We start from the raw sequence: 14,323 nt of genomic DNA, 5'->3' as shown, positions 1-14,323 counted from the left end.
AACTGACCCTGATGTTCATCCCTCATCCTTTTGTGTCTTCCAATTTATTTTTCTGAAATTAATTTGCCTTTTTGTCTTGGTCATAACAAATAGGATATAACTGGAGAAGATTACTGAAGAAGTGCTAATGAGGCTTGGTGGAGGTCAGAATATTTTGGTCCAAGTTAAACAAGAGGGAATAGAAGGAGGATCTATGGGAGCTGTACAGGAGCAATTAATCTTAGAATTGCAAAGAAAGAAATTGTAATGTAAATGCACAGATAATGGTGTAATTTTAAGGGCACACTGAATCAAAGCTTCAGCTTGTATGCATTTAAAAAAGGAGAGCAGTAGTATTTTTGTGGAAGGTGCGGAATGAGCTTTGATCCCTGATTGGTTTCAGCACACTGCCCTCCTTGTAGGCCCTGCTCAGATGCACATACTTCTTACATCCTCTCTCCAAGTTCATGTCCTACTTCAGAAAATATGTAAAGTTGTGTTACAAGTGTATTTCATGAACATGGTTACATCACATTAAATATGTGGCATTGGTCAATAGTCTGTTAGTCATACTGTGAATTAAAATGAAAAATAAGCAAGGGAACAGATGCACAAATGCTTCTTAGTAAGGCTAGCCAAAAAGTGAAGAGTTGTGAAGAGCAGGTACACAGTTGTATTTTCTGTTGTGTTTTGGCACATGATCATGGCTGGTAACAGATGAAGAACAGTGAGGAAATACATGGCCACAGGTAGAGAATTGAAAACAATTTAGGATAAGGAGAAATTTTCCCTCAGTAATTCTTTATCATTGGGTCAACTGTAAGACAGTATAATTTTTATTTTTTTTTTAACTGACATTTTGTGAGGAATCTAATGTTAGTCAAGAATGTATAAAAGACATTGTGAATATTGGTCCTGAAGCGGTGGAAACACTTTAGGAACTCTCAGTAATGCATCGGAGTAGTGAGTGATGACCTACTTGTACAAAATACATTAAAACCCATGGAAAAGAGTCAAAATGAACTTGTGCACAGAAAATGTTACAGTCATCTTGTTGGTAACACAGAAAGTAATTTTAAATTTTTTTTTTTTTTTTTTGTGCAGCTGTTCTGCACTTCAGGGAATACTAAGCTCATCTTTCCTAGCTGTTTGACTTTGAAAGGCCTTGAGCTAGGAATATCCCAGCTGAAGAATATGGAGGCTCTGAAGGAGGAAAATAAATTGATTTTGTGAAAAAGCACAAAAAGAGTTGTCTTTGCAAGAGAAAAGTAATTCCAAAAGAATTGCTTCCAGCAGCTGGGTAGATCTGTTTAAAGTTCTCCAAATGGAACTTTATGGTCTGGTGCTTAGTAAGGAGTTTCCTTACTTTTTCTGAACAAAAATATCCCTTTTGTGTTTGTAACAGTTACAAATGGGAACCTGGCCTGAAAAGATCCCAGCCCTTGGACCGCCAAGGGCAATAGTACACAGTGAACACCATTATAGTCTTTGCTAAACAGAAGGCAAGTCAATAATAGTATTCACATGGCACTGAAAGACTCGTTCTCATGCAAAGAGACAGATATTTAAAACAGATATTTAAAAATATCTTAATGACTTAAGTCATGAATTTAGACTAATGGCACTGGACTGTCAGATCGCGCTTTGCATGACCTCGAGCTGCAGTAGTAGCTGGTGTTCTCCTCAGGGGAGCTGGGCAGGAGGAGCACAGGTCAGAGGAAGGGCTTCCTGTGGGAGCTGCCCTGCCAGTCTGCTCACCAGAGTCCGCCCACAGGAGCTCTGCCCTGAAATGCCCCAATTTAGCTGGAGTATATTTTTTTTGTCTTAGCGGGACATTCAGCAAAAAGTGACAACATTTAATACTGTCTGCTGTATTGAGGAGCTTGTGTGCTGGAATCACCTTCAGAAAAAGCTAGAATAGTTTGTGTTCAGTCAGCTGAAGAAATGCAATGCAGCTCCTTATTAAGACTTCATAAGATGACTGATGCATTATACCTGAATAGAGGAGATGAACATATGCCCTCTAAAAAAAAAAAAAATCTTGTTAGCAATGGGTCATTTTTTAAATTTAAACTATCTGTTGGACAATATGAATTCCCATGTCTCTTTGCAGAACACTTCAGTGTATTTTTATAAGAATAAGTTTGCTTTCATTTTCAGAAAACTTTTTTCTTGACTCCTAATATAAGCAAAAAAACCTACCTTAATTTATTGAATTGATATTGTTTAGCAGGACTCCAGTGGTAAAATGTTCCTATGTCAGTTGAAGAGAAGAAAATATAATTATGGCTTTGGTTTAACACTCTGTGCAAGGAGTATATAGAGTCAGGGATGAAAGGTTGCTTGTTTGTCACATGGCCCTGCCACTCAGCTATGCCGTCCAGTGGGAAAGGCACATCAAATGCTGATGATTTAAACATATTTCTTGTACAGTAATATTACAGGTCAGGAAATATTATTGGTCAGTAATATTATTGGTCAGGAAATAAAAGGGGGAAAGCTGTGAAATAAGATTTTTTCAATGTTTTATTCCACACCTTCCCTTGGGAAAAAAACAAAACAGGAACAGCAAATTGGACAGATGCGCTGTTAATAAAAAGCACAAAATTGAAGTGTCAATTGCAGATAGACAAGGCTGGGAAGAAAACACTTGAAGAGTTTGAGAAGCAGTGTTACATAGTATAACACAATTCATTTAGTTCTTATAAACAATGTATTTGAAGTACTGCAGGTATTATAATTAAAGGAGATTTTTGGATTGGGAATTATTAGCTACTCTTTAAGGCTGATAACTCATTCTCCAGCTTCAATTTAAAAACGAGGTCTCTATATCTTAGAGATTCCAAGGGTGCCAAAGCCTCAGCATTGAAGGGATGGTCAAATGTGATTTGTTAAAGATTGTTAGCCACAGTACCACGTATTAGTGAGCCTAAATCTGTGCAGCACCTGTGGATTAGCAATGGGAAATACCATGCATATGGATATCTACAAACTGAAGAGATTTCTGGTAGAAAAGTTTTGCAGTATTTGGAGCAAAAAGGTTGTAGATGAAAATTCTCTTTGAAGTGTAAGAATGAAGTACATTATATAGTAGATGCTTCCTGGTTTTGCTTTTTCTTTTGTGGAAGTCTTTGATGCAAGGACGATTTTACATGGTATCCCAGTGACTCAGCTAAATTGCAGGTCTTGTTAACTTGGTCATGACCACATGACACAAATACAATTATTTTAGTATACTTAATGATTGCATAGGATCCAAAAGTGGCACAGGATAGAGCCCAGTTCTACATGGTCACCTTTAAAATTAGCCACATAGGTCATTAGGATGCTGTGCTGTGAGTTTAGTAGCGCTGGCCATTCTGTCTTTGCACATAGTGCACATAACATTCACAAATGTTTTACATTTTGTGTCTATAAGGCTAATCAATAGTGCATTGTGTTCCACCACAGTTCAATAGTAGCTTTCAGAGGTTTTGCCATTGGTACTTTAATATACTTAACTGTGAAATTTCCTTTTAACGCTGTTTTATATTTTAGAAAGAGAAAGGGGTGTTTATTTTCATTTTCAGTATATGTCCTCCTGAAATTTCTATGTAAATAAAAACTTTACACAAACTTTTTAGTCTGGATACTATTTTAAATCCCTTATCTCTGTACCTTAATAATTTAGAAGAAAAATTTTAAAACCTACTTTTTTGTATAGGTCTTCAGGTATAAAATGTTTGCTTCAGAGAAAAACTGTATCATTATAATCACTCCCTTCTGTACTGTGGTGACTTCTTTCTTACAGCAGAAACCTGGGAAAGCTCTGAAAAGGTAGACCTGCTTGACTGGGGTTTGCTAACACTTTACACCCTGGAATTCATTTGATTAATTTTCATTATGAACTGGTTGCTTATTTGTCCTTTGATATTCTGATCCCTTACAGCTGCACGATTCTATAGGTTCTATATATTGCCTTTTTAAAAACTCCCAGATAGCCATATTACCTATATTTTTTATTTACATATCTTTGGGAATGTAACTTTCAGTTCTTCCACCTTTACTACTACATTCCAAGTTACCCTGAAAATTACAGAGTGCACAGGCTACAAATGTGTGTGGTTACAGTTGGGAAATCAGGAGGATTTAGAAGCTCTATAATTACAAACTCTGTGTTTATGTGGGTGCAGTCCTTCCGATCCACCACATCATGGTGTTCTCTTGTCACTGCTGCAGTTCTGAGTAGCGTATCCGCATGAAGATACATAGAAAACTGTGAGCACATAATTCAAAACAATCCAGCACATCACGAAGAGATCTTTAAACCAGTAACATGAGATCTGCTGACCTTTCTGAGAGAAATGTGATGGGGCTTTGCTTGAACAGATGTCTAGCTACGAAATGGGAGCATGACACCATCAGTCATTTTTAGTGAATGCAATGCCACTGTCTTTTCTGGCCAAGGTTTGTGAGTGTGATCAGTGGAAGCGTCTGGGTGGTAGAGTGTTTTGGGTAGGGTTTTTTTTGCAATTACTAGGCAACAGTTTATATATTTGCTCAGTTATAGAAATGATGCAATAGGCAGTCAGAAGGATATGAGTAATTTATTTTTTCTGAACGCCCTCAACCTTACTGACGGTAGTTTTAGAATGGAAGTGTAGCACTGTATATCAAACCAAGAATAAGTGATGGGAGCATAAAATATTATTCTTTCTAAATGACCCACAAAAGCCTTTGAAAGTAGTCAGCATTGGCTGCTTATCCCCAGAGGAGCATGGACAGCAGTCCCCAAAGCTGTTTTGGCAGGAAATACAGGGTTCGCATTTAAGTAATGTACTAATACTATGCTGAAATAGATTTATATTCTTGGTTGAGTTATGTCATAGTCAGGCACTCCACATTCATCATCTACATCACTTCACACGTCTTCGTTTTCCCTTTTTATCTTTAAATGTGACCATTGGAAAATTAATTTCTCTGAAGTATGCATCATTGTGTGCCTGTTTCCTTTTGATCTAATGCAAGTTTCATAGTTACCTCTATTTTTACAGGGCCATGACATAACCTCTCTGTCTTTGTGTATGTACATTATATGTTGTACATACAACTATATGATGTACCTCCTTTCTTTCTCACTCCCCCTTCACCAGGATCTGTTGCTTCCCCCTTGCTCTAACCCTCTGGACTGTGGGTAACACTGCTATTTAAGTTTGCTCAGGGTAAAAACACAGGAAAGATAGGTATCACCAAGGCTGGTGGTTGTTGGGAGGTGTGAACAAGAATGGCAGCATGTGCATCTGGTGATCGTACCGAAGACCAGCAAGCTTTCTTACGCCTCTAATTGCCTAGATCAAAATAAGGCTTCAAAATAGTCCCTGGTGTTCCTTGTAAAATAGAAAATTGTAGCTATTATAGAGCTAACAAAGGTGTCTTATGACTTCTTGTGGCCTAGAAGGGACTGACAGGTACTCTTTTGTGGAGTTCAGTAGTGTCTTTGCAAAGTTTTGAAGCAAATTTCACCTGTACCATCCACTCCTCTTGCTTGTCGTCTTGTCCAGGTACCACATGTGGACCACAGGACCAAAGCATACAGCAAGATATTTTATCTTCACTGTGGCTCATGCTTTCAAAAAGTTGGCTAAAGAAAGCATCACTATCACCAAGGAAGGCAACTGCAGAGAACTTTCCCTGCAAATGTGCACTTTTTCTTCATAATTTGCATTTTTGTTTTTGAATTGTTACTAGTTATCCCTTGTTGTAGCTCCTTCTCTTGAATCTATATTGTCTTTACATTAGTGGTGAAAATAGTTTGCATTTTTATTGTACTTTCTGCTTTTGTCTTTCCCCCCTCTGTTTTTGCTATCAGCTTAAAATTATTAAAGTGAGTATCTACAGTTGTCCTAGGAATTTTAAAGCGCTAATTTGATAGCAGGCATCAGGCCTGTTCATTTTTATTTTGTGCTTCCACAAAGTTCTACTTTGATTGTCAACAATTTAAAAAAAAAGGGTAGGAGTAAAAGTCTGTAAAAGGATTTTATTATTCAGAGCACTGTTGTAATAGTAGTTTTCAGTAATGGAATAAATGGGCAACTCTTAAAATACTTATTATTAATGCTGTAGAATGGTTTACAGAAGGTGGAAGCAGTGTTTCTTTAGGGGAAGTAGCCTATCCATAAAAATTTCAGTTCCTGTAGGCCAAAATCCTTGCGTAATACTTTCCCAAAGCCACTAATTATCAGAGATTATGGAAATTGAAATCTCTGCTGTGGATGGGATGCAGACAGAAAGTTCTGTGCAATGTTGCTCATCCCTCCAGCTGGGTTCCTGCAGTAATCTCTATGAGTTATGTTGTGGTTTTATTTGCATCCTCTGTCACAGACAAATATCTGCATTCAGTGCCTTGCATGGCTGGGAAATTGCCAAAGTCACCTGGTCCAAGACACAGGGTTCTCATCCTATGCATTTCAGGTGTGCTATTTTAAATAAATTCTTCAATGTCTATTTTCCTCAAAGGGGAGGAAATGCCCCTCACCCTATTTTGTAGCGTAAGAGGAAATCACAGCACTGCAACACCATAAATACTATAATGCAGTCAGGAATAGGGCACCGGTTTTGGGGTTCGGACTTTATTTATTGAGCCTTACCCCGTGGCTGAAGCCGCTGTTTGGTGCAGGTGGCGGTGCCCGGGCAGTGGGGCTCTGTCCCCGCCGGGCAGTGGGGCTCTGTCCCCGTCGTGTCCCCCCCGCCCCTCCCGTCCCTGGCTGGTCCCCGCGGCTGTGCCACCACCTCGTGGCGAACGAGGACAGCCGAGAGGCAGGGAAGGGTCTCCGCGGAGCATTTTTGACCGAAATCGCGCCTTTTTACAAAAGCGAGGCTGCGGAGACCGTGTGCCGCTGATAGGATTTGGGGGTTTGATCTGACCGTCTGTGTGTCTCCTGGTGGCTGTGCACCGACCCGCGTACAGTCATTTCTTCATAATGTAGATTTTTATTTATCTTGTAATTCGACCTACTTGTGACAAAATGTTTACTGTTACTGCATTAGACATGTAATGGGTTATATATCTCAGTGAAATGGCCAGAGCTGCTCATGGCTGCCTTGCATTCACTGTGATCAAAGCTGTGTGTACTCAGAAGTACATTATGCGAAAAGCAACTCAGTAAAGCTGGCGTAGAATTGACTTCAGATTCTCAGTGTTTGCATGGTGGTTCGTCCATTCTTTGCACCAGTTTGACTTGACATTGACTGGCCTGTGCATGTCTTTATTTTGATTTGTTGTTTCATAAAACAGCTTTGTTGTAGATGCTCTGTTTACTCCACAAAGGTATATGATGTGATATTTTAAGCCCAATATTGGATAAACTGATCAGCCCCAAATGTGATAGACCCATATGCTGTCCCATGGTTTTCTGAAAGTTCTTTAGTAGAGGTTTTTTTTGAGGGGGGTGTTATTTTATTAAAAGTACTGAACAGTCATAAGCTTTAGAAACAGTCCTTTTAGTATAATAGAAAAACTAAAATTCAGTAGGAAAATTTATGTAAACATCAAGACTCCAAGACCAATTTCTTTTTTTCTAGGTTGGGTAGCAATTTCATCATCATAGTTTGCAGAACAAAATAAAAAATAGGAAAAAAAGCACAAGGATTATATGCATAAAATGAAATGTATTAATATGTGTGGCCATCTTGTGGCAATAAAAAGTACTGTGGTATATTTTTTAAAGAAAAAAATAATATCAGAAAAACAAGTTTGGGGTCAGTTGCTTGATTTAGATGACAACTGTGCCTTCAACTCAATGTCTTCATATGACAAGAATGAATAAGCAGTAATTTTTTACAGATTGAAAACTGCTACTACTGAAGAGATTAACTTTTTTTACTTAAAAAGATCGAATTAGCTGAACATAAAATACAAAGAAACAAGCACAGGTGTCTCTAGCATAGCAAAAGCCATTGGCTTGCCAGAGGCTAAGACTACATGATGTTTTCAACCAGTTTCAACTTCCATATGAGCTGTAAACAAAGTTGGGTATTTTTGTTTGTTTTACTCAGCTGGAGAGTCACCGATTCCAGTCAAGACTACAGACCCAGAATAAATCAGTGCATTTCAGAAACACTGATGAATTTATTTGTATTTCTTCAAGAAATGTCCCACTTTAAGGAACAAAACCCTGGCAAGGTAAGCACTCCCCAGTAAGATTAACAGTTCTATATGATTTAATTAAAAGTTGAGATAGATTTAGAAAAAAAACAAGTGAAAAAGTAAAAAAAAAGAGGAAAAAAAAGTACATTCTGATACATTCAGTCACAGGTGTCTCTAGCATAGCAAAAGCCATTGGCTTGCCAGAGGCTAAGACTACATGATGTTTTCAACCAGTTTCAACTTCCATATGAGCTGTAAACAAAGTTGGGTATTTTTGTTTGTTTTACTCAGCTGGAGAGTCACCGATTCCAGTCAAGACTACAGACCCAGAATAAATCAGTGCATTTCAGAAACACTGATGAATTTATTTGTATTTCTTCAAGAAATGTCCCACTTTAAGGAACAAAACCCTGGCAAGGTAAGCACTCCCCAGTAAGATTAACAGTTCTATATGATTTAATTAAAAGTTGAGATAGATTTAGAAAAAAAACAAGTGAAAAAGTAAAAAAAGAGAGAAAAAAGTACATTCTGACACATTCAGTCATGAGTTTCTACTAACTTCTTTTTTTTTTTTTTTTTTTTTTTTTTTTCTGTGAAGAATATGGGTAGGTAGTCAGTGGGAAAAGTTGTTCACAGTAAACTTTATGGCAAAACAGTCCATCCCCTTACAGCTGTTGAAACTTCACCAGTTATTCCATGGACTTTTTAAAGGAAATTTAAAACACCACAATTCAACTACAATTTAATAAAAACTTGAAAAAGCAAAGAAGTAAATAGGCATGTTCTTAAACATTTTTTTTCTCAAATAACTGTAGTTTTCAGGAGTAACTACATGAAGAGAGTTCCTCATACTTTATTGTGGCAATTTTTCTTCTATACACTAATAGTTGGTGATTTTCCCTTTTTTTACTGGAAAGACTGAGCTGGAGAACCCAGCTCATGAAGAGGCAAGCAAAAGTAAGGGGTTGTTTTTCCTCCAAGCTGGAAGAATATCATTATTTAGTTCTAATCAAAGATGAAGCAGGGTTTTTTCCCAAAGAGAAATATAAATAAAGTAAATGTATATTATGATAATAATAGATTAAATTTTTATATTTGTATTGCTAAATACAAGTTAAAAGAAGCCTACAAGACTTTTTCTCCTCTCTTAATCTCTCTTAATTTTGCCAGAAAATCTTTCCTGAAAACAGGCCATTCAGAATTAGCAAATAGAAAGTATGTGTACCACACTCAAATATTAGCAGTTTAGGCTGAAAATACAGATGAGTAACTGGATGAAAAATATGAATATTATAGAAGAATGAAAATTATGTAGAAAAAATAAATTATATAAAGAGCAGTTGTGTGTTTGGACAATAAAGTTATATTTAAAGTAAGTTTATAATGAAGTAAGGAAATGTGGTATCAGTAATGTGGAAATATGACAATAACTGTATGTTGAGACATATCTAATACTAATTCAGAAAATACAATTTTGATAGCATGTTTTCCCTTCTTTTCCCTGACCTCATTCTCTAAGCCATGCCATTATTATTTTACTGCTATAATTAAAAGCAAATTAGGCAGTAATGCTGCGTGCAAAATTTCTCTGAATTAACCATTTCATTGCAATTCAGCTCCAAAAGCAAATGGATCCTTTCTGCAGACTTTCAACAGATCATTTGAGCACTGTGCAGTTGTGAAAAATGCACTGTTATGCCTCAGTCACCACAAAGGCGAAATATCAAATTTTTTGTTGAAAATTTGGCTCAGCCGTGTCATCAACAGGGGTGCTAGAGCAGACAACAAGCATCAAGAGGTTGCTTGCCAGCAAGTGAGAGAAAACAGTTTCACAAAGTAACACAACTGAGAGAGAGCTGTAACTGGAGGAAGGATGTTTTGCTTTTATACACATGCAGCAAGCATGCATTGTAATATTGCAATTAGTGAGTTGGGTTTTATCCTGCATATAAATTGTCCAGCCTATTTTCACGCCATGAAGGTATAATTTCTAGTAATTTTAGCAATAAACATGATCTTGTTAAAGCTTTACAGTAAATTAATAAAAATAGCATGTTTTTATGGTAGAAGAGGGGATGAATCCCTAATTATCCAAAATGGACTGTTTGATGCTTAGTTTCACCAGAAGTGTTAAAAGTAATACCCAGTTTTGAAAAACAAACTTCAATTTTGCACTGCATTCTAGATTTCATTAGCATGCAACATCTTCCTTTTGCAAAATGATCTAATAATTTAAGTGAAAGTGTTAATGGTGTATTTTAATGTTTTTGCCAGTTTTGCCTACTAGTCTGCAGCATATGTACGTTTTTCACTGTCTTGGGAAGTTACATTCCTGGAGTTGTCCTCTCCTATGTCTTGTGTAAGTATGGTCTCTTTTCCAGTCATGATTTGTGTATGTGTGTACTGTACATTATTTGGTCTCTGTGTAAGGACTGTTTATTTATTTGTTGATATACCTGTTTACACACTCGTGCAAGTTTGCAGAAGACACGCGTCTCTCTGGTGTACTTGATAAGTCTGAGGGACAGGATGCCATGCAGAGAGACCTGGACAAGCTTGAGAAGTGGGCCCATGAGAACCTCATGAGGTCTAGCAAGACCAAGTGCAAGGTGCTGCACCTGGATCAGGGTAAACCCTGGTACCAAACCAGGCTGGGAGGGATGAACAGATCCAGAGCAGCCCTGCCCAGAAGGACTTGGGGGTGCTGGAATGGCTGGACATGACCCAGCCATGGGCACTGACAGCCCAGAAACCAAACGTGTCCTGGGCTGCATCCAAAGCAGTGTGGGCAGCAGGGGAGGGATGGGATTCTGTCCCTCTGCTCTGCTCTGGTGACACCTCACCTGGAGTGCTGGGGATCCCCAGCACAGAAAGGACATGGACCTGTTGAGTCCAAAGGCGGGGACATGGAGATTATCAGAGGGCCCTAGCACCTCTCCTATAAAAATAGCCTGAGCAAGCTGGGGATGTTTAGCCTGGAGAAGACAACGCTCTGGGGAGAGGCTTTTGAGTTCCTAAAGAGGGCTTTCAAGAAAGCTGGGGACAAACATTTGAGCAGTGCCTGCTGCAATAGCAGAAGAGGTGATGGTTTTAAACTGAAGGAGGGTCAATTTAGGTTAGATATAAAAAAGAATTTTCTTAGAATTTTTTGTCATATGGTAGTCAGCTTACAAGCTTTTTCAGTGTGTTGATTCTGGCACAATGTTGCATAATCACTTTTGTCAAAGTTGAGATATCAAAATCAGACTAAATCAAGGTAATGATAGATGTTATAATGACCATAAATCATGTCTTACTGATAGTAAAAAGGTGTCAATTGGTATGAATATAATGGTATTTTCTGTGATGAGTAGGAATAGCTCCTGAAAACTGGATTTTACCTTAAAAGTGTCTGATATGGGCATTTCACAATGCATTTTTATGTAAAACTAACTGTTTTATGTAAAGTTAGTAATTATCTTATGCAAAGGCATTGTTTAAGCTTTCTGAGTAACTTCTTGTACAGCAATATTTCAATACAATTTTTTCTCTGTCTTCATTTTTATCACAGTATTGTGTGCCTTTTTATGTCCCTTCCTTAAGTGCAATGAATTTGGACAGAAACTGTGCAGCAAAATAAAGGCTGTTGTGATGAAACTAGATTTTGGAATAGTGGAATATATCAACCAGAAGAAAAAAGAGAGATCTGGTGAGTAGTTAATTGTAGTCTTATATATTATTATAAAATATTATTGTACTTCTGTATGCAGAGCATTTTATTCACTTTGCAGAAAGTTTGGTTTGTCCTGAGAAGCCAACTGTAGAGATATTAATTGCTTTGAACCTGGCTACTGTTATTAGCTTTATAAGGAGTGACAATTTATATCAAGTGTCTGGGTATGATAATAAAAAAAATATTACTTCATGGAAAGAAACAAGGCAGGTTCTTTGTGATTAGATGTACTGTTTATAAGTTTTCAGAAAAAAAAACTACTTGCTGTAAGCTTGCAATGCTTATCTCTCTTTAGATAAGGCAAACTTACCCAGCAGAGAGACTCATTCAAGAGTCTCAAAATAAGTACATAACAGAATTTTCAGTAAGAGACAAAACTCTATTCCTGTATCTAAATCTGCCTTGGTTTAACTCCCTCCAGCCAAAAAAAATAATGTTTTCTTCTCCAAATATTCCAAAAGCATCTAAGAATTGCCACAGGATAGCAGCTACAAATTAACCCAAGTTTCTATGTGGAAAGGGGAGGAATCAGCTTAAAACAAAATCTTGCCTATCTCATCCAATATCTTTGTAATAGTGGAAACTTTTAGATGTTAAGCAATAAAGCTATTTCAAGGAAAATCTGTATATGAACAGTGTTAGTTTGTTTCTTGTGTGTTTCTTGCTCCAGTTTTGGTAATTAAACCTTTGTAGTGTAGTCACAGGACTTGTAGGTAGCCTATCCTTTTAAATTAGTGCTACATCAGTAGATTTAATATCTGCTTTAAAACATGCATTTCTTGTAACTATTATACAATTCTTTATACAATGTTCTGTTTCTAGACCCAAGGAGAACCACCACATGTCTTTTCCCCTTCTCTTACATTTAATGTGATAGTAATTGATAATAAGGAATAATGCATTGTAAATTTTGTTTCATGCATTATTCTACTTGTTCAGTTTTTAAGTGAAACTGGCAGAGATAAAGATCAGACTATAGTTTAATAAACTTCATAAGCCAGCACTGGGAAAGTGGCTGAGGTTAGATGTGTTCTTTCTTGCATTTCATCCTCCAGTTTAATTTAACACAGACAAGTTCCCTACCTTGCTTTGCCTCTTGGGTTCACCACATGGGCTCACAAGCCTTGTGTTGGCACAAGAGAAGAAAGAGCAAGTTCCAGGAAGCAGCAACCAAGAACACTTTGACTGTGCTTTTCATTTTTATATTGGTGTAAAAGATTCTCAGGCAGAGGAGGCAAAATTTGTATCTCTGCTTATCTGTAAAGAGCAACATTCTACCTGACTTCAGAGGATGCTTTGTATGCATATTTGCTTATGACTATGAATGCAGGGTAGCTGGGTGTTGGTAGAAGAAGGGATTTGTGAATGAAGATTACATGCAATTATCAAGAAAATTGCAGGTTCTTATGTAAAAGTAATGTGGTGGGATAACTACACAGCCTGTTCTAACAATATGTTACACCTGTGCATTTTACCAGCAGTGTAGTCTAAAAGAGAGATATCTATTTGCCAGGGCAGATGACATTCTAGTGAGCAACAGAGACTCCTCAAGGAAGTACAATGCAGGTAAATAGTTCTACTGGAATGTATTCAGAATAACATTCTTTATTCCACTGTGGTTGCTGTATTTTGATAAGCAGCCAGTCTCTCGGTCAGGCTTGTTTCCCTGGTAGCATAGCAAATAAATGATGCACTGTATCAGCAAGTGGAGAGTTATTGTGCTGTGTGACAGAGAACACACACTGAACCTGGAAATCCATTGTCATGAGTAGGATAAAAAATATATCTTTTTTCTTTCAGAAACAGCAAAAACAAAACCCACAGAAGATGACAGTGAATTAGACATATCAGCTCTGTGTCCTAAGGTGACTTTTTTTCAGTCAGCCCTGTCTTGCTTTTAAAATCTATATAGATAATGGGAGGCTATCTAGATTGCTGTCTCTGTTCTTCTGTGGAAAACTTTGCCCTCCCCAGGAGGCTGTGTACCTGAAATAAGCAGTATGCTTTAGAAGTGACTCATAGTCTCCACCTTTAGCCTTATACTAATCAACCTATGCATTTGTGACTTCTGGCCCTTAAGGTAATGGTTTCATTGGCCTACTGAGCTAAGAATGTGTATTGGCTGTAGAATGATTGCGTTAATATTTAAAAGCAAAGGTAGTTACTTTTATTTCCAACACTGAAATTGCAGTTGACTTTTATTAAATTAAAATACAAAAGGGAAACATTAATAGAAAACTGTAGTGGGTCTATGTAATTTGTCAGATATTTTTGTAATCACTTGTCTAATAATTTTCAATGATGGTGCAAATAGGTATACTATCTATAACATCTTTTTAGATATGTACGAGAACACTCAAATTTCTCATTTTTCTTCTAGTATTCTAAATGACTGTATGGCAAAGGTTTCTCTGTTATAATCAGAATACCATTTGATATTTAAAAAGTCATCTTAATAGGAATTACTATGCAGTATTTGATCAGTGGTGTATAAAGCCTGACTTTGA

General features: G+C 37.2%; 1 protein-coding gene across 2 annotated transcripts in view; it reads left to right on the top strand.

Moving 5' to 3' along the window:
• RETREG1 (reticulophagy regulator 1) overlaps positions 1 to 14,323 on the top strand; it is a 65,139-nt gene that overhangs the window by 43,125 nt on the left and 7,691 nt on the right. For both annotated transcript variants that reach the window (XM_041411703.1, XM_041411704.1), the window contains 4 exons: positions 8,014 to 8,140; positions 10,379 to 10,463; positions 11,655 to 11,792; positions 13,617 to 13,681. In XM_041411703.1, the coding sequence (XP_041267637.1) occupies positions 8,014 to 8,140; positions 10,379 to 10,463; positions 11,655 to 11,792; positions 13,617 to 13,681 (415 nt within the window). The remainder of the gene's footprint in view (positions 1 to 8,013; positions 8,141 to 10,378; positions 10,464 to 11,654; positions 11,793 to 13,616; positions 13,682 to 14,323) is intronic.

Source organism: Onychostruthus taczanowskii, unplaced genomic scaffold, assembly GCF_017590055.1.
Source record: "Onychostruthus taczanowskii isolate IOZ18803 unplaced genomic scaffold, ASM1759005v1 scaffold37, whole genome shotgun sequence".
NCBI classification, from domain to species: Eukaryota; Metazoa; Chordata; class Aves; order Passeriformes; family Passeridae; genus Onychostruthus; species Onychostruthus taczanowskii.
This window is presented reverse-complemented; position numbering and strand designations above follow the sequence as displayed.